This window comes from Lontra canadensis, unplaced genomic scaffold (genome assembly GCF_010015895.1).
Source record: "Lontra canadensis isolate GAN:19392208 unplaced genomic scaffold, GSC_riverotter_1.0 scaffold72, whole genome shotgun sequence".
Lineage (NCBI taxonomy): Eukaryota > Metazoa > Chordata > Mammalia > Carnivora > Mustelidae > Lontra > Lontra canadensis.
This window is the reverse complement of record NW_022631066.1, coordinates 9,752,386-9,773,153: the sequence shown is the minus strand read 5'-3', so window position 1 is coordinate 9,773,153 and position 20,768 is coordinate 9,752,386. Positions and strand designations below refer to the sequence as shown.

The window sequence follows — 20,768 nt, the reverse complement described above, 5'->3', positions numbered from 1 at the left end:
TTTCAAATAGCGCCTCCTGCCCTCCCATACCAGATGCCAAAAAGAGCCAGAACATAGAGTGATTTGCAGTTGAAAGTACAAAGTTTACTTTTTAAAACCTTTGATTATGCCATGTTATTCTTTTGGATTGAAGGTGGGAGTTAGGTAGACAAAACATTGTCTCTTTTTTCCTAAACCAATATATTTAATTAAAAATTAGTGCACAGAGAGGGGCCTCTGAGCACTGTCTTCCTTCTTTGAATCGACTTACTCCATCAATTTCTCAGTAGTTCACATTTCTCGATTTTAAGGACATGGATAAAGACAATATATGTGATCCTTACAAAAATTATGAGAAAGGCACTGTTGGGTTTGGGTACACTGCAAATGTAAGACGCCACTAATATCAGCAGTTTTCATTGTAAATCCAAGTAATCAATTCTTGGTTTTTTTTTTCTTAAAGCAAAAATAATGAGACCACATACAGCGCAACTCCCAGTTACTCTTAACCAACATGTCATTTTCCTGGAGAGTAACTGTATCTTTCATTAATGGCGCATCAGCATTGGAGGCGTCAGAGCTCTGTTTTGGGGTCGGCTGCTGCATACTTGGGTGCCAGTTCAGTGATGAGATTCACGTAGTCCGTTTTCTCCGCACAGGCTCTGCACTCCTCTCCCCACTTGTGTAATATCTGTTTCAGCTCTGCTACTCTCATCTTTGACAGGTCCACTGATGCCAGGTCCAATTTCTTTTCTAAACAACGAAAAGGGAAAGCACCATTTAAAAAACAAAAACAAAAACAAAAAACTGTGAAACACTTAGAAAGGCCAGTGGTGTTACTTATCTTGGTGCCAACTACCTTATGTTCCAAAGTGGGGAACAGTTCCAATTTCTATGGAAACCAAGACATAGCTAAGAAAAATGTGTTATGTACAAAGCTATTGGGATCATTAGTGTTCTATTCAATTTGCTTTCCATGGAATTATACTTGCTTCAAAACAGGAGCCTGTGTAGCTTTACAGGATTTTGTGACCACTCCATGGCTTCTCAAGACCATAATGACTAAAATGACAACACTGCATCTTAATTGCTGCTCCTAAGATACAGAGAAGAGTATTGATAAATGGCAGTGCCTTGGGATGGCCTTGAGCGTGGCCAGCTGAAAGCACTAGATTGTAATTAACTAGAAAGTAATGGTTCGAGTTCTGTAAGAACACATGTCTGCATTAAAACTGATGGGCATACCTATTACAAGGCCCTATGGAGTTTTTAAATAACAAATGTAAAGACACCAAAAACATCAATGAAATTAAGAGCATTCTCATTGGTCCTTAATTGTTTGGGAATCTCTGCCTGAACTCACCTGATCCTCTGTCCCTACTGGGATTACAAAATCATCACAGCATTCATTGGTAGCCCTTTGGGATATATCCACTTCTCTGATGCTAGTGCTTTGGTGCCAGCCAATCTGGCTCCTAACCTTCTTGCCAATAACATTTGTTATTAACATCCAACTCCTCTAGAAAGACTGCTGTTTCCACTTATTATCTGCAGACAATGTCAAGAACGCAGCTACTTCTCCATGGTCTACCCCAGAAACAGGAAAAACAAACAAACAAAGCTCATCTATAACATACTCATAATTGTAATTTCCCTTTCAGAAAGGAGAAATTCTTTTCGTTCCCCCACCCCCAGGACCAGTTGTGTGTTTGGACATGGATACAACATTGAAGTTTGCTTATTTAATAATTAGTGGCAGCCCAGGACTTTTGCAGCTTGATTTCTCTCAGAGAGCCCTTTCCTTTTTTCCCCTGAATGATAGAACACAGCATTTAAAAGTCTCTTAACGGACGCCTGGGTTGCTCAGTGGTTTAAAGCCTCTGCCTTCAGCTCAGGTCATGATCCTGGAGTCCTGGGATCATGCCCCACATCAAGCTCTCTGCTCCATGGGGAGCCTGCTTCCTCCTCTCTCTCTCCCTGCTTCTCTGCCTACTTGTAATCTCTGTCTGTCAAATAAATAAATAAAATCCTTAAAAAAAAAAAAAAGTCTCTTAACAACCATAACATGGTCATCAAGTGACTTATCAAAAACTTCCAGTATGTGTGCTCAAATCTAAAAGTTAGATTTTATACTTAGGAACAAATGTAACCAAGGAGGTGAAAGATCTATATACTGAAAACCACCAGACTTTGATGAAATAAACTGAAGAGATCACAAATGGAAAAACATCCTGTGTTCGTGGACTGGAAGATTAATACTGCTAAAATGCCCACCCTACCCGAAGCCATCTACAGCTTTAATGCAATCCCCATCAAAATTCCAATGGCTCAGGTCATGATCCCAGGGTCCTGGGATCGAGCCCCACATCGGGCTCTCTGCTCAGCGAGGAGCCTACTTCCCCCTCTCTCTCTGCCTGCCTCTCTGCCTGCTTGTGATCTCTGTCTGTCAAATAAATAAATAAAATATTAAAAAAAAAAGACCCTGAATAGCCAAAGCAATCCTCAGAAAGAACAAAGCTGGAAGCATTGCACTTCCTGATTTCAAACTGTACTACAAAGCTATAATAAAACAGTGTGGTACTGACATAAAAACAGACACATATACTAATGGGGTAGAATCAAAAGCCCAGAAATTGCATATAAGGTCAACTAATATTTGACAAAGGTACCCAGAATATACAATGGGGAAAAAACAGTCTCTTCAATAAGTGGTGTTTGGAAAACTGGATAACCACATACAGAAAAAATAAAACTGGACCCCTATCTTATATTGCTTAGGAAAATTAACTTGAAATGGATTACAAGTTAAACATAAAACCTGAAATCATAAAAATTCAAGAAGAAGACAAAGGGAAAGGCTCCTTGACATTGGTCCTGGTAATGATTTTTTGGATATGACACCAAAGTACAACAAAAACAAAAACCAATAAATGGGGCTATATCAAACTAAAAAGTTTCTTCACAACACAGAAGCCATCAACAAAATAAATGGCAAGTTATGGGATGTGAGAAAGTATTTGAAACTTATATATCTAATAAGAGGTTGATATCCAAAATATATAAAGAACTCATATAACCCAATAGCAAAAATATCTCAAATAATCTGACTAAAAAAAATAGGGGGAGGAACTGAATAGATATCCTCACAAAGATGACATACAAATGGCCAACAGGTCCTTGATAAGGTACTCAGCCTCACTAATCATAAGGGAAATGCAAAACAGTCTTACAATGAGGTATCACCTCACATTTCTTAGAATGGCTGTCATCAAAAACTTAAGAGATAACAAGCGTTGGAAACAATTTAGAAAAAAATCACTCTTGCTGGCAGTGTAAATTATTACAGCCACTATGGAAAAGAGTATGGAAGTTCTTTTAAAAATTAAAAGTAGAACTACCAAACGATCTAGCAGTCCCACTTCAGGGTATATATTGGAGGAAATGAAAATAGGATATCAAAGAGATACCTGCATTTCCATGTTCACTGCAGCATTATTCACAATAGGCAAGCTATGAAAACAACCTAAGTATCTATCAACAGATGAATGGACAAAGATGTGATGTTTGTGTGTGTGCACGTGTGTGTGTGACACACATGTATACACACACAATGGAATGTTATTAAGCTATGAGAAAGGAAATCTTGCCACTTGCAAGAAGAAGAATGGACTAAGTGAAATAAGTCAGAGAAAGATAAATACTGTATGATATCACTTATACATGGAATCTAAAAAAGCCAAACTAATAGAAACAGAGCATAGGATGGTGTTATCAGGGGCTGGTGGATAGAGAAATTAAGAAAATGTTGGCAAAAGGGTACAAACTTCCAGTTACAAAACAAGTTCTGGGAATTTAATGTACGCTGTGGTAGTTATGGTTAATACTGTATTATATACTTGAATATTCCTATGAGAGTAGGTCTTAAATGTTCTCATCACAGAAAAGATACGGTAATCATAAAACATGATGGAGGTGTTAACCAACACAATGGTGGTAATATTGCAATAGATAAATGTATCAAGCCAACATGTCATACACCTTAAACTTACACAATATTTTATGTCAAATATATCTTAATACATCTGGAAAAAATAAAAGTTAAATTTTAAACACTTTTTGTTATTTGGACAGTCAGCTACACCCTGTGCTCAGGGGACCCTTTAATTTTTATGGTGATTTCTATCCTTTAAAAAAAAATAGATCTAGCAAAAACATACTTTCAGGTCAAAAACCAAATGACACCTTCCTAATTGAAAACATAAACCATCTCTACACTTACCTTGTTTGTTAATTTCATGGCTGACTTAACAAAATACCTTTAAACATAGATGCTTTGATAGCTTAAATTATTAATATCCCACCAGTCGAAGCCCCTGTTCAATCTCAACTTTACTGCCAACCATAAGCAGGGAAGGAGAATTTAGAACTGCTGGTTTATTCGAGATAAATGCTTAAAGGAAAAAAAAAAACAAACAAACACGTTCTTCCAAGTGTCAGTAGTGTCTTTGAGTTTTTCTAGAGAACTTGGCATCTGGCTTTAATTTTAAAAGAGGAAAAACTCTGTAACCCAAAAACTGTAAGGAAAATGTAATTTTGGTCCCAAAATTAAAACTGGTTCATGGCTCCCCAGGGGCCTCTAGTGGCCAGCATTGCCAAAACATTAGTAACTCTGCATTTCTTTTCAATAATATCTGAATAATTTTTCTATTATTCAAGGATCCAAGTAGGATCCCTTGTACATAGCAGATGTTATTCCAAATACATCTGTCAAATAAAAGAATCAAGACAGGTTTGTTCCTTTTATGAATATTGTTTATATAAACTCAATGATTCCTGCCTCTACTTCACTGCTTGGAAGCCAATAAAAACAGATGCTTTCCCCATAATCACTACCTTGGAGATTAGGGCCTTAGCAAATTAAGAAATAGATTTGTCTTTGGTATCTTCTGACTTTAAACCTATTTAAAGCCAGCTTTGTCACTATGGTGCATAGGCATATTACACAGCTATGTTGGAAAATAAGACTAAAATAATTCAGAAGTTGGGTGCTAATTACTTAAGTAGTTTATAATGCTACAGTGGGTCTGTAACATAAAACAATGACTTAAGCAAAAGAAATGAGTCTTTTCTGGTAAAATCTCAGGTATTAAGGACAGGCTAAGGGAGGGATGCCCCCAGGCTTTCCACCCACCTCTTCAGTCTACCCAAAAGGCTCTCCCAGATGCAAATCATCTGTACTATATAGGAATAGATCTATATCGGTGAAATTCATAAGGCCAAGGATAATGTTTTAAATAGGACAGCTCCTCCCTTTCCTCACTGTTTATTTTAGGCATCCTCGATAAGCTTACTTCATCAAGCAAAACCTGACTTGATGTGAATAACCTATTTTTTAAATTTTAAAACTGGCAGGATGGTAGACAAATCTAGGGAAAAAAGGTATAGTCCATCTTTAAAACTTCAAAGTCCTGACATCGCCTTTGAATAGATCCAACTTTTGTCTTAATAGGTCACCAAGACCTAAATCACCATGAATAGCTGCTCCCTTTACATTTGGAATTTTTCCTTGACATACATAGTCGACATTGCCTTGGTGATTTAAGAGTTTAAATGTGGCTATCTGGGTTGGCAGATTTACCAAATGCTGATTGTGTCAGTATTCATTTCTCTTCCCCCAAAGTTGCTCAGATGGTATGAGGCACCATTCAGCAGCCCCGGAAACTACTGGTGAATGGAGATTTTCTTCCCTTCTCACACCAACTTTTTAGAAACAGGGACCCCAGTTTAGAGAATTGGCAGTGCTCTGGACATACTGGAAAAATACATCTGTCCCCATTATACCATATTTCAGTTCACAGATCTGGCTGTCCATCTTCTTGAGCTTCTCGCAAATCTTAGCCGCCGGCATATGCACACTCATTGGGCGAGCGACCTCACTGAGGATCTTCGTGGCTGCGTCCTTCGTTGCGCCTAGATAATAGCACTGAAGGAGTACAAAGGGAATTTAGTGTCCTGGGTGATGAAAAAAAGTAGTTAATATAGTTTGGAAAAGTGAGAAAGAGGTTAACCTAATTTTCATGGCCCAGCTATTAAATTTTAACTCCTGCTGACTAAGACACCAGGAAACAAATTGTTCCATCCCCGTGATCATGTTAATTAGAAGCGCCCTACACTTCACAAGAGGCTCAAAGACTATTAAGAGCCAACACTTGCTAAGTGTTTTCTCTGTGCCAGGCACTGCTCTCGGGCTTTAAAGGTCTTAACTTACTGAACTCTCACAACAGTCCTGTGAAGTAAGTACTGTAATTATCCCCATTTTACACCCAAGTCTACCGAAGGTCACCCGTTGGTAAGCAGAAGAGATGGAATTTAAAAATCTAGTATTTTGGCTCTAGAGTCCATGTCGTTCTCCATCATGCTATGCTGTCTTTCCAGCTGCCTCGCTGAGGTAATTTACACTTAAAAATATGAAACTTCATGGCACAAATGAATGTTGAGACTTTTACAGTGTTGTCAGTGAACAGTCTACAATGCAGATTTAACTGACAAACTGAACATCGAAATTGTAGGCAGAATGAATTGGCCGGCAATTATCTGTAGTGAACTAAAACACTATATTGAAAAGTCATCTGTGTAAACCCAGGAAACACCATTATAAGAGAACATAAATTCTTCATTAGTTATGTAGAAATGACTTGATAAAAATATTTTGACGGGTTTGACTAATAGTCTTGGTAACAAATAGAGAGTCTACCCACGCTTAACCCAGGACAGAAAATGCTCATTAGGAATCTGTGTAACTTTGCTTGCAACATGGAATTGCTTGTCTATTCAGAAAGCAAAATGAATGCAGATATATTCTAAATGAAAATACATCAGACTACATTTCACTGGAAGATCAATTTCTGCTTGCTATCTGCAATGAACTTGCTTGAGGCAAGCATTTGAACAGGAGAACATTAAGACAAAGATGAGAAATGAAACTATTAACAAGTTCTTCAAGCATAAAGGAAAAATGAACAGGGAAAATTTACCATACCAAGCGGTTTTCTTTTCCTTTGACATCCAAACAAAAGCTGACCAATTCCTTTTCTATGGTGTCCAGGGAAAAGTTGACTCCTCTGGTTATCAAGGAATTATAGAATCGGTTCAAGAATTCTTTACAAACTAAAAGGATCAAAGAAATTGTGTAGTTAGGTAAGTATAACCCGGACCACAATGTGTATGCCCCACTCACAAAATAAAAAAGTTAAATATGATTCAACACATTGTGACAATGAATTCAAATTATAAGTAAGAATGGTTTGGGGTCTATAGCAATTTGCTTAGTGGGCCCTGAATAATATGAATTTATCAAATCAATCAATCAACCTTTGGAACCAAGTTGAACCTAAAATGAGAATTCTCCCACAAAAGTTAATCTTAAAAGAGAATATAGCTTTATATAGGATACGATGCTTGGGAAAGCTTTGTTTAAAGTGCAGAGAAAAACCTGAATACATATCTTAAATGAAACCCTTTAATAGTCTGCCTATGTCTGTATGTTCTATCATCACAAACTTAAGTGAAACTCCAAATTTGAACAATCATATTCGATCCCAGCATCCAGAGTCAGAAAAGAGGCAGAGGAGCTATGAAGTGGCTCAGGCAATAACCAGAGTCAGCATTTGTTGGGTGCTTACAGGTACTGGCACCATTCTAATGTATGTTATTAACTCATTCAAGTCTCAGAACAAAGTGATGCTGTAGACGCTTACCATCCTTATTTTACAGATGAGGTAACTGAGTCAAAGAGAGTCCAGTTAACTTTCCTAATAAGTGCTGGAGAGGGAATTAGATCCCAGGTCATCTGACCCTGGCCCTACACACTTATCCATTTGGTACTTCTGCAGTAGGAGGATGCTGCTTTCCCATGTTGCTTTCCCAGATGGGGCAAGTGTGCAGAGGAAGGAACTGGAGGCCAGAAGTTTAAACTGGAACACAGTGGCACTAGTATTAGAGAGAGAATTCTAGAGAAACATACTAAGGAAGAGTGGAGAGTGCTCTGGCCCTTGGTTCTATCCCTACTCTTGATTTATGGTATTAACTAAAACCATGTAATGCGCTCCCATCCCCAATGTTCAAGTGTCCTATCTGTTGTCTGGTAAATGAGGCAAGGTCTACTGATAACCCTAATACACAAACTAGACACCTGCTATAGTTTAAACTGTGTCCATCTGATTAAAATAGTTTATTTAATAAACATTTATTGGGCATTTCCTATGTATAAAACACCTTAGGAGGTACTACTAACAGATAAACTTCAGGAAGGAGGCAAGATCCAGAAAGGAGAATCAGGTTGCAAGAAGTAATGTGAGAAGAAAAAATTGCAAGTGGGAGAAAAACCTAAATCAAGATAACTGTGTAAACAATAATAATACACATGTAGGAGTATAAGCATAAGGTAAAAACCCAAAAACGGGACAATCCTAACATATAAGGTGGGAAATATAGGAGAATTCACTTGAAACTTCCTAAGATCCTTTATCATCCAGAAGAGAGTGGAGAAACATTATTGCTAAGTTATAATAATTTTTAGCCAATTCTCAAGTTAACAACGTAAGGGTAATAACTAAAAAATATGAACAGATTACTTTCAGATCTGTATTGGTGCTAGCCATGGGGAGGGATTGTTCAAATATTATCAGTCTGCTGGAAGACAGAAAAGGTTTAGAAGAAGAAGAAAAAGAAGAAGAAAGAAAAAAGCACAATACATGTTTTTAAAAAACACAAAATTGAGTGGGAAAAAGAAACCCAAATATATCATTAATTACAATAAGCATGAATGTATTAAAATTGCAATTATAGCACAGGATTTTTCAGAGCAGAACTATCAAAAATTCAATTGTATGCTGTTTATAAGAGTCACATAAAAAGTATGAGACTACAGCAAAAGGCTGAAAAAAACAACAAAACTGAGATTTTAAAAATAAAAAAATATGCCTAGAAAATGCTAACCAAAATCTGCTTAAGTTCTGTAAAACATTTTTGAGAATAGCAACAGTTGCTACTAACCGTAAAATGAACCATTTACCAGAAATACCAAAATAAATGTTGTAAACTAATGCACAGCCAATAACATAGCTTAATAATATAGAAAATCCTGATAGAATTATAAGAAGAAATCAACAAATTCACAATAACCCTAGATGGCTGAGCACCCTCACAGCAGTTATTTGATCAAATTGACCAAAAGTCAATAAGGACATTAAACATTTGAACAGTATTCACAAGTTATTACCTGTGCAACCCTTCTCCCCCAAATTAGAGAACCCACATTCTTTTGAAGAAACTATGGAATATTTACATTACTATACCAGGTCATGGGCCAAAAAGCAGTTCTCAACAAGCACCAGAAAACCTGCATTAAGCAGACCACATTCCCTGAATATAATTAGAAATGAGTAACAAAAATAATATGATCCAACTCAGGATCTGCCCTTCTTGTGCCTGGAAATTTTTAAAATACATACTTCTAAATAAGAAAAAGTAGTAACAGAAATGTACAGGTTTTAGTGCTCAATTCCAGTAAAAATGCTATACATAAAACTTTAAGCAGTAATTACAAGGAAATTCATCACATTAAGTATGTATTTTTCAAAAGAAAAAATGGAAAATAAATAAGTAAGCATTCAACTTAAGTTTTTAAAAGTATAACTATATAAACCAGAAGAATATAGAAACTACCAGATAATAAAATCACATAAATTAAGTAGAAAAAGTAAGGATATATGAAAATAATAGCTAATAAGGAAAGACAATTTCTTCGCAAGGAAAAAAGTGATAAAGAATTTTTAAAGTGATAAATAATATTCAGACAACCAAATAACAAGTAAGAACCCTTGGTAATTAAAAATATGATTGTGAAATTAAAGGAGAAAGTCAACCAGATTTACTTAGGGAATTAGGCTGGGTGGGGGGAGGGAATCACCAGGAAGTGGACCAAAAAACAAAGAGATTGAAAATGATTAATAAAATTTAAGAAATTTGGGAAGACAAATACCTAAGTAATGAGCTTCAGGAAGATAGAATAGGGAATTGTCAAAGAACCAATATAGGGAATATTCTTTTTAGCGGAAGACATAAATATCTGGATTTACAGATCCACAAAATTGGAAAAGATCTATATCAAAACACAAAAATCAAGAAACTTTAGAACACCAGTAAAAAAGAAAAGATTCTATAATTCTGCTGAAATCTAAAATAGCTCTAACAACAATTATGAAATAGGGTGTCATTAGATTTCCTAACACTGGAAACGATAAGAAAATGGCTTAATGTTATCAAAATTCTAGAGAAAAAAATGGTTTTGACCTGGAATTCTATAAATAGTCAAGCTATTAATTAAAATGCCAAAGTAAATAAAGTTATTTTCAACATTCAAGATCTCAAAATTATATTATCATGTGATGTTTTTCAGGCAGTAGTCTTCACCAAAACAGAAGAGTGAACCAATCAAAGGAATGCCTTGGGTTCCAGGAAACAAAGGCTCAAACACAGCAGAGACCAGGGAAATTCCCAGGAGAGGAGGGAGTCCTAGGACAACAAGCTGGAGAGATGAGTGTCCAGGTTAGAGCAGGACCCAGGAATTAGGCCACCAAGCAGAAAATCAAACTAATAGACTACCTGATGTGGTCAGCTTGTTCAGACATAATTTTTAGTTCTGCCAGAAAAAATAAAATAAAATAAAAAATAAAAAATATATATGATATAAATTAATGATTAGAACAAAAACTGATCAAGGAAAAATTGAGGCAAGTTTTAATTCAAGGGGAGAAAGATGTGCATGAAAGATGAAATGCTGGTGCACTAAGTAACTCACCTTTGAATAATATTTACATGGCACAACAATATAAACCCTGAGATTTATTTTTACCCCAAATGGTGATGTAAAGGTATGTTAAATGAGAGAATGGGTGTGTAGGAGACAGATGTGGGTGGGTGTATAGATCTAAAAATTCATTTTCCAAAGATAATAAAAGTGAAAAACTGAAAAAGAGCATTTTAATCAGTTTATTTAGATTAATAAAGATATGTGTCAGATGAAGCAGCTAAACTACTTAGAAGTAGCTGCACAGTAAAGCACTATCTAGAGAAGAATGGGTAAGAGTCTAACATTTTTCAATATAGGCCCAGGGGAAAAATTTACAATTTAAATTTATGCATATACATAACTATTTGATAAAAAATATAAGCTATAAAACATTGATTTAAAAAAAAGGCATACCTAGAGAGAGAATAGAGACTCTAAAATCATAAGAAAACACCATAAGAAAGCTTTATTTCAATAAATTTGAAAACAGCATAGACAACATCACAGAAAAGTTTAACAAAAATAACTTAATAGAAATAAAAACCTGAACAGAGCTAAACCATTTTAAAAAACTGAAGCAATAATTAAAAATCCACCAGGGAAAAAAAGAAACCCAGTACCAGAACTATTTTGTATAAACTGTCACAGAGACAAGGATAGCAAAGGAAAAGAAAGAAAGGAAAGAAAAGCTCCCAATCTTTAATGAGATTGGCCAAACCTTGACATCAAAACCAGGCAAGGACAATATGAGACAAAAATTATTGGCCAATTTCACGTTTTGAAAATAAAATGCACATTAAAATATCATAATAAAAAAAGAATCACATCAGTGACCAAGATGATTTAAAATCAGAAAAGCTATTAATGCAATTTATCATACGATCATCTCAGTAGATGTATACATATTTAATAAAATCGAATTTATGTTCATGATTAAAGCAAGCATCTATATGCACACACTTAGCAAACTCAGACTAGAAAAGAACTGCATTGACTTAATAACGGATATCTAAGAAAGCTCTACAGCAAATGTCCGACATTAGCAGTAAAATGATCCTTTGTCACCACTTATATTCAATACAGAACTGGATATGTTAGCTAATAGAACAAACGTTTATTAGAAAGGAAAAAGCGTGGCTCAGTAGGTTTAGCATCCAACTCTTGATTTTGGGTTGAGGTCATGATCTCAGGGTCGTGAGATCAAGCCCCACATCAGGCTCCCTGGAGCCTGCTTAAAATTCTCTCCCTCTCCCTTTGCCCCTCCCAACCTCAGCTCACACTCACTCTCTCCATCTCAGGAAAAAAAAAAAAAAAAAAGGAAGAAAAAAGCAAAATTTTTATCATTTGCAGATTATATGATTGTCTAGGTAGAAAAACATTCTTAATAAGGAGAGCATTATGCAAAATTGCTATCAGATTAATACAAAGAAATAATGAGGAAACTGCAAATTTAAAATAAGAAATCATTTACATTCATGACAAAAATTCTAGTATAACCAGGAATAAATTTAATGAAATATATCAAGACTTTGGAAGAAAAAATTACAAAACTTGATCAAAAGACCTTAAAGTAGACCTCAGAAATGAAAAGATAAACTATGTTCATGGATGGGAAGTTTCAATATTATGGATGATAATTATTTTTAAATAAACTTATACATATAATGTTATTTCAGGGGCACTTAGATGGCTCAATTGGTTAAGCTCTGCCATGTCTCAGGTCATGATCCTGGGCTCCCTGCTCAGTGGAGAGTCAACTTCTCCCCTGGCCTCTCCTCCTGCCTTGTGCTCAATCTCTCTCTCTCTCTCACTCTCTCTCAAATAAGTAATGTGATTCTAATCAAAATTCAAATAGGACTTTTATGGATTTTATAACCTGATCCAAAAGTACATATGAAGAAACAAGAGCAAATGAAAGCCAAGAAATGTTTGAAGAAGAAGAAGGAAAAAAAAGAAAAAGGAGTTTGAGGAATAGACATTATCAGATATCAAGAGCTATAGGATTGAAAACACTGTGGGAATGACACAGAATAGACCAGGAGAATTAGTCTAGAAAAAAATGCACAAATAGAGTCTAAAAACAAATGCACAAATCTAGAGGAGGTTGGTAAGGATAGAAGTGATGCTAAAAATCAATGGAGGATAAAAATTTACTAGGCAATAAATGGTATTAAGACAACTTAACCATGGAAAAAGATAATCTTAGATCTCTAATGCAAACATAAATCCCTGGTGAAGATTTATATGGGAAGACCATCACTACTAAATTTTTAGAATAAAACCCATGAAAGCATCTTCATGATGTCAGGATAGAGAAAAAAGATTTCGTAAAGAAGGTACAAAATACAGATCATATATTTGATTACAGCAAAATTAAACACTTTTATAATGCCAAAGAAATCATAAACAAAAGATAAGACAAGCCATAGACTGGAGGAAGATATTTACAACTTATATAACTGACTAAAGATTAATATCTAGAATACATGAGAAATTGCAATGGTCATACCCTTTGATCCAATCATTACCAATGACCATAATCTCTCTATAATTTCAGTTGAAATCCCATTGTTTGACCATCACCTCCTATCTCTCCAGCTCACCTCCTCTAACACCCAATGTCTAAGTTCTCCCAACCCCACCAGGTTGTACAATCCATTGATTTTCCCACTTTTTAACCATGCTTCCTTGTCCAGTTTAGATTCCACGTTCTACACTATAGTCACTTCTTTGCACATAAACTCAACTTTCTTGCATCTTCCTCCATTGTTGTATGCACCTGGAAAACCCTAACCCTAATTAAAGCCAACTCCCCACCCAGTTTGTGCCTATACTCGCTGAGCATAGGAGGAATTAACACAGTGGTGCTCACTGGTCTCACTTCAAATTCATGACCACGAATTTTCAGTGACCCTCAGGGCTGCTTGACAACCCTACTCCTTTGGCCATATACTCCCACTATATCCAACTTCCCAAATGACAATTGCAAAACTGCTCTCTCCTCAAACCTAGTCTAACACCTCCGCCTCATTCTCACTCCCACCTCATGATCCTGCATCCTATTTCTTCGAGGGGAAAAAAGCAACAGGAGAGAACTTTCCCCTGGTCCAGCCACCTTTATCTACCACACCTGTACCTGCATGTTCTACCTTTATTCTATGAATGAACTTTGACAACGCTTGCATTTGCTAAGGAGAGCCTATCAACTCCCTGCTCCTCCGCTTCTATGCTCTCCCTCCTGTCTTGTTCCCCACTAGCCTGCAACATGCATGTGTTACTTCTCACATCTTAGAAGCAATAAAAAGATCTCTCAAGACCACATTCCTGCCCCACCACCACCAAATACGACCCCATTTCCCCATTCCTCTTCAAGAAAAAAAAAACTCAAAGAATTTTTATTCTGTGGTTTCTAATCACCCTCCTCTTCTCTCCCTCACTCCCCCACACCTAATTTAAAGCCAGTGAGTTATAAAAGTTTTGTTGTGAAAAACAGAGTCCTTTGCCTCCTCTTGTTACCTGATTATTTGTTTCTTTTGTCTACTTCCTTATTTTGTCCTGCATGATAGTCATTTGAATTGTATTTGTGGAGATTATTTGATGCCTAAAATGATGATGCCTTATTTCCATAAAGGATTTGTGTCTGTATGTATCAGGCTTAGGAGCTACTAGCCAGGGAATACTCTAAACTAAATTGAGAGCTTGATATTATCTTGGACCCCTGATGTGAAATTTAGCTGCAAATCCAAGTGAGGACATCTTGTGGTTATAATCGCTCAGAAATGTATTTATTCCTTTCTTCTATTCTGCACAGTGTCAAGGAAATTTTCCTTAGAGACCTCTGTGTGTAGGGATGGGTTAAGTTTATTGCTCATTCAACCATGCTCTCAGGGAGTATTTGGGATTTGGGAATCCCAGATTAACAAAGAAGAGTGTCCTAGTAGACTCCCTACTTAAAACAAGTCTTAGGCTTTGCCTTCCATCTCCCTCACACAAAAGATCATCTTTACTTTGGCCAGTGTCATCTGGGCAAAAATGAGTGTAAATTCAGTTTACCATTCAGGATTGCTCCTTCCTCTTCCAATTTTGGACTAATAAATTTTTCTATATTTGTCAGCTCTAGGTTCCTTTATAATGTTTTCATATCTTCTTCAGCAGCATTAGGATTTCTTGGTCAGAGGATTGCTATAATCTGACCCACTAAATTCCCAACATCCTAATCAGATTCTTTGAAAATGAAAGTCAGATTACGCTACTTCATCTGCTCAGCAGCCTCCTGTGGCTTTCCATATCACTCAGAGTCTAATGCAGTCTCTAAATTGTCCCAAAGTCCCTGATGACCTGACTCTTCACTGCCTCTCATGCTTCAGTGTCTGTCACCTCTCCCACTTAACTACATTACTCTGTCCTCAATGAGGAACCTAGACTGGATGTGACATATGTATTTTTTGGCTGAATAAAAGAGCTCCTGCATATCTGTAAGAAAACCGCAGTCCAACAGGGAAAAGTTAAGTTGAAAACACATATAATGGATCACCCAGAAATTCTTGCTCTATGACCTAGAGAAATCATTACCCATGTGCTCCAGGAAACATATATAAGAATTCTCAGAGCACCATTGTTTAAAACCATGTCAAAGTGGGAAAAACCTTACCAAAACTCCAAGAGAGAATAGTTACATAAACTGTATTTCCCTCAGAAAGTAGAATTCTATAGGCAATTTTTAAAAATGAACTACAGAGGCACCTGGGTGGCTCAGTGAGTTAAAGCCTCTGCCTTCAGCTCAGGTCATGATCTCAGGGTCCTGGGATCGAGCCCTGCATCTGGCTCTTTGCCCGGCAGGGAGCCTGTTTCCTCCTCTCTCTCGCTCTCTCTCTGCCTGCCTCTCTGCCTACTTGTGATCTTTGTCTGTCAAATAAATAAATAAACTCTTTTAAAAAAAAGAAAAAAGAACAAAACCAAATGCTGGTAAGAAATATTCTGAAGGAGCTAGGCCGTGGAATTACCTGGCTCTTCTTTAAAAAAACAAACAAACAAACAAAAAAACAACTACATCTGTGGTTATCAGTGTACATAAGTGCCCTAATATCATGTTGAATAAAAAGGTTGCAAATGAATATGTACGATGTACAATTATATAGAACTAAGATAAAAAAAATACATAGGTTATTTGTGATATACACATTTATAGTAAGAGTTCTTTAAAAATGGAAAAGAAGGGGCAACTGGGTGGCTCAGTGGGTTAAGCCTCTGGCTTCAGCTCAGGTCATGATCTCAGGGTTCTGGGATCAAGCCCTGCATTGGGCTCTCTGCTCAGCAGGGAGCCTGCTTTCCCCTCTCTCTCTGCCTGCCTCTATGCCTACTAGTGATCTCTCTCTCTGTCAATTAAATAAATAAGATCTTTAAAAATGGAAAAGAAGCACACATTAACTTTAGAACAGACATTTCTCCTGGAAAGGGAGAGAAAACAGTGGCTGCAAGTGTGCTGTTTTATTTTTTAAAGAGAGAGAATGGTAGCAAAAATAGCAAAATATTAACAATGAATCTAGATGCTAGGTATAGGTCATATAAAAAATTTTCCTGTTTGAAATAGTTCCTAACTGATGTTAAAAACTCACCACACTATCTTTGACTGTCACAGAAATCCCCAATAAGCTCAATAAAATATTTTGTAATTGTTAGGTCTGTGATGAAAGGAGTGAGACTGATAGAAATCGAAGGTCAAGCAAAGCTTAATTACGAGCCAAGCATCGAGAATCAAACCAACCGGTCAGGGCTGCCTTTTACAGAGAGGGCGACCACCCCCCAGCCTCACAGAATAACTTTTATAGAGCAAAGGCCTTGTGGTTGAGCCTGGCCACACACAGGTGGCCAGTGAGATTACAACACACAGAGAAAGCTGCACAGTCATGCTAGGTCACAAACGGGTGGCCAATTGAATTACAATTTACCCTATAGTAGATATTTGAACTAGCCTATCACCTTGGTCAGAATTGGTGCCCAAAAGGCAGAACCCACACTCCTTGGTAGCTAGGGAGACAGTATGTGCGCTCCACTGATTGGATGTCTCCACCTGGCCTGACCCACCCTTGTAATTTGGGCTCTGTTCTCTGCGACTGGTCGACCATATTTTACTAGTTTCCCGGACTTGTTTGGGAAATATAAGCATGCCACCTGCAGGAAAAGAGCTACAAGTTTTTCAAAAAGATAATGATAAATGCTTAAAATTAGGTTAGTGGAATAATTAAACTGGCAATGGGCTAGTTCCATCCACACCTTCTAAAACTGCAGTCAGTCCCACATTAACTGCTTGATTTTGGAGGAAAAATTTTAAAAAGACACCAATCATGGTGATACCAGAACTAGGGGAGAATTTCTACCTAAGAATAGAACACAAGTTATAAGGAGTTAGGAGTTAAAAAGTAGCCAGAACTTCTTGAATAATTTGTATATTACTTCATTCTTCTGATTTTATTTTTTAATATTTCCTTAAATAATTTAGTCCACAACACTGTACTCAGAAAGCAGTATAAGTAGTAATTCAGTGATTAGGCTCTGAAGTTAGACTCTCTGGGTCCCAATCCCAGCTTTACCGATTACTACCTGTGTGATTTTGGGCCTTTCAATGTTGAATCATCTGAGAGTCTAACTCTAAAGTTAGACTTAAACACAGGGCTGTGTTTAAGATTTTCTCTTTTTTTCTTCTTCTCTCTAGTGATTCATTCTTGACAATTTCTTCCATCTTCTTACTTACTGTTTCATCAGCTCTATCTTATCTGCTGCTAATCCCGTTAATTTCTATTTGTAGTCATTTAATCTGGTTCTTTTCCAAATATGGTTGGACATTTTTAAGAGTCTTTTTGCCCTTTGTATTTTCATTCCCTTCCTTTATTTCTTAGAACATAATAAATGTATTTTCTATTCTGTGCCTGGTAATTCCAGTACCTGAAGCTTTCCACTAGCCTCTGCCACCAGTCTCACCTGGCTGTCACTTATGGTGCCAGGCTTACCCATGGGTGCAAGACTTTTCTGAATGTAACCTTTATTTCTTAGACTTTAACCGTGAGAACTATTTGCAGGCTGGGCTAAAGGTGGATTCCTACAGGTAAGATCACCATTTGCTGATGCCTAAAACCCCTTTAAACTAAAATTTCAGTTTGAGATGCTTGGGATCATCCAGGTTGTGTGCATTTGGGCCTCAATGCATATGTGGACTATCTTGTGCTTAGGAGTTATCTGGAGACAGTTTTGTTTTCCCTTTCAGTACAAAATTCAAATACCACAATTGCTTTCAGTCTCTAAAGACAGGGATAGAATTGTGGTTATTTCCAGGTCACCTTTTATAACGGAGGTCTAGCTCTTTAGGGTTTCAAATTAATTGGGGGAAGACCTCATATTACACTCCTAACTTGGGAAGGTCCTGAGCTTTGTGTTTATTCTTTTTTTTACCAAAGTCATGAAAACCTAAATTCAGATTGCTTGAGTAACGAGGGCCCTCAAGGCAAAAGCTACCTTCCCCATTCCTTTTACCTCTTTTGGTCCACTTTCACCTTGATTTTTGGCCTCTGGTTGCGCCTTGCTAACTTACTCTTAAAATTATTTTTAGGAGCGCCTGGGTGGCTCATTGGTTGAGCATGACACTTGATTTTGGCTCAGGTGATGATCTCAGGTATCCTAGGATGGAGCCCTGAGAAGGCCCTGAGAAGGGCTCCTCATTCAGCAGTTTGCTTGTCTTCCTGGGCTCCTCCCCCACCCCTCCCAAGCACCCACACACACTTTCTCAAATAAATAAATAAATCTTTAAAAAATATTTTTACGTTTTTATTTTATCCAGTGTTTTTAGCTGTTTTCAGCTAGATGACCAGTCATGTTTTCTTTTAGATCTCCAAGTCCTATTCATTCCTAATGCTATTAATAGGAACAGAATATTAAATACAACAGCCAGTCATTTGTCTTTTTAACAAATATTCATTGAGCAATTAGTAAATACCAGACAGTGTTCTAGGCTGTTGAAAGACAAAGTCCATACCCACCCTCAAGGATTACATGTGAGGAAATAAATAAAAGTATCTTATGGCTGTGAAGAAAAAGAAACATGATAATGGGGATAGAAAGTGACAAGGTAAATAGTATTATTCTAAATGGAGTGGTCAAGGAAAACCTCTTGGATAAAGTGGTATTTGAGCAGAAACCTTAAGAAAGGGAGAAGACCGTAAGTGGACTACTTGGGGGTAGAACTCTCAAGGCAAAGGGAAGAAATGCAAAGGCTCTAACGCAGGAGTGTCCTTGATGGGTCCAAAAACAGGGTAATGGGAGCAGAGTGAGCAAGAGGAGGGAAGACAGTAAAAAATGAAACACACAATAATTACAATATGCTGTAATAAATCTGGGCAAGATGGCATAAGCTTCACATTTAATGAATCGAGGGGCTCTGGCTTTTCTGAACCGTTTTCAGGTAGACACTCCAGAAATTAAATTACTAATGAGTAATCAAATCTATTGTTTATGTCTCACAAGTTCTGCTTTAAATGCATAGGTGCAGTTTTAAGATTCTTTAAACAAAATTATAACTTAGAGGAACAAATATAACTATAGAAAGTTTAAAAATGATATTTAAAAATGATATCGTGTAGATATTTCAAATTTCTGGAGAGAAGTTTAATTATTGCAGAGCTGGTAGAAAACTGGACTCCAATTCTTAACACTTCATCAAGTTATTATACAAACTACACTCATCCAAATATTCAATGTATACTGTGAATCTACAATTTCCTGTTAAGCAGGGATAGAGTCCCAAGGTCACATCAGGGTGAGAAGGATATACACTTACATAAATTATTTTGGTCTATGAAAAATGGTTGTTACAGCAGTCCAGGAGGAAGGGGCTAGAATAGCCAATTTTCTTCTTTAATCTTGGTAACAACCCTCTGAAGTAGGTACTATCACGCTGATTTTGTAAGGAAGGGGCATGGGGGCTCAGAGCACAAGGGTTGGTGGAACCTAGCCCCACGTGTTTTGATTTCAAGTGCATAGCTCAGGTTCTGCGAACGGAAAAGGAATCATTCCCAGGTATTCCTCCAAAGGAGTTAATGTACTCCTTTGTGAAGCAACTTTACTCTGTAAGTACTAACAAACGTTACTTTCGTTCTCTGGTTTAAACCACCTCAACTCAATTACAGACAACTTGTTTTATTTTTCTTTTGGGAGTCAAACGAATTTAAATTTTAAAGACCTCGCCTGGGCTGGGAGGGGCCAGACTCGCCCATTCACAGTAGCAGCATAGGTGGAGCGCTAGGGTCCTCCGAAGCTAGTCGCGTCTACACAACATCTAATCCAAATCCAAACTCCCCGGCTTTGACCACAGCCGTTTAATAGTACAAGACGGGGAGGGAGGCGGCCTCAAGGTGTCACTGGACGCGGATCGAACTTCCCAGGCTTGGAAGAAGGCGGTGGGAAACCAGGGACGGGGGCCTGCATTTCCTGAGTTCAATATTATTTATAGCCAGCGCCGGGAGAAGCCAAAGCCGACAACAGCTGCGCTGCAGCGCGGTGCCATGGCCATGCAAGCGGGTCTCACACCGCTCACCTTCACAGTCGGCCCCTGGCCGTTCCCCGGCCTCCTGGCCCATCGCCGTCCTCGGGTTAGACACCCAAAGTCCGGCACAAAAGGCCACCACTGCGGCTGGGCCCACGCACCACATGATGAGCCAGCCGCTCCAGACGCCTGCCACCTGCGTCCACCAAAACAGCCACGCAGCTATCGCCCGGTGCTGTGACAGGACGCGGAGGGCAGAGCTAGGGGTTAGCGGGCGGTGGAATCTGCCGGGAGTTGCTGGGCCAAATGACGCCAATTCAATCACAAGTTTCCATTGGCTTTCACGTAAGGAACTAGAAGGGGGCGGAACGAAGACATCCCTTCCAGTCCCTCCCCGACTGGCGC

General features: G+C 37.7%; 1 protein-coding gene across 1 annotated transcript; it reads right to left on the bottom strand.

Moving 5' to 3' along the window:
- Nucleotides 1–521: 521 nt before the first annotated feature.
- CDNF (cerebral dopamine neurotrophic factor) lies at nucleotides 522–20,606 on the bottom strand. Its single transcript, XM_032880796.1, has 4 exons — nucleotides 20,415–20,606; nucleotides 7,019–7,146; nucleotides 5,821–5,962; nucleotides 522–732 (listed from the first exon to the last, which is right to left on the bottom strand). The coding sequence occupies exons 1-4, from the start codon at nucleotides 20,527–20,529 to the stop codon at nucleotides 554–556; spliced, it is 564 nt and encodes a 187-aa protein (XP_032736687.1). The 5' UTR covers nucleotides 20,530–20,606; the 3' UTR covers nucleotides 522–553.
- Nucleotides 20,607–20,768: the final 162 nt, after the last annotated feature.

Coding starts and splice junctions, on each gene's coding strand:
- CDNF (XM_032880796.1), bottom strand. CDS start 20,529: ATGTGGTGCGTGGGCCCAGCCGCAGTGGTGGCCTTTTGTGCCGGACTT. Junction 5,963..7,018: donor AAGGAAAAGAAAACCGCTTG/GTATGGTAAATT, acceptor GTACTCCTTCAG/TGCTATTATCTAGGCGCAAC. Junction 733..5,820: donor GATCTGTGAACTGAAATATG/GTATAATGGGGA, acceptor TTCGTTGTTTAG/AAAAGAAATTGGACCTGGCA.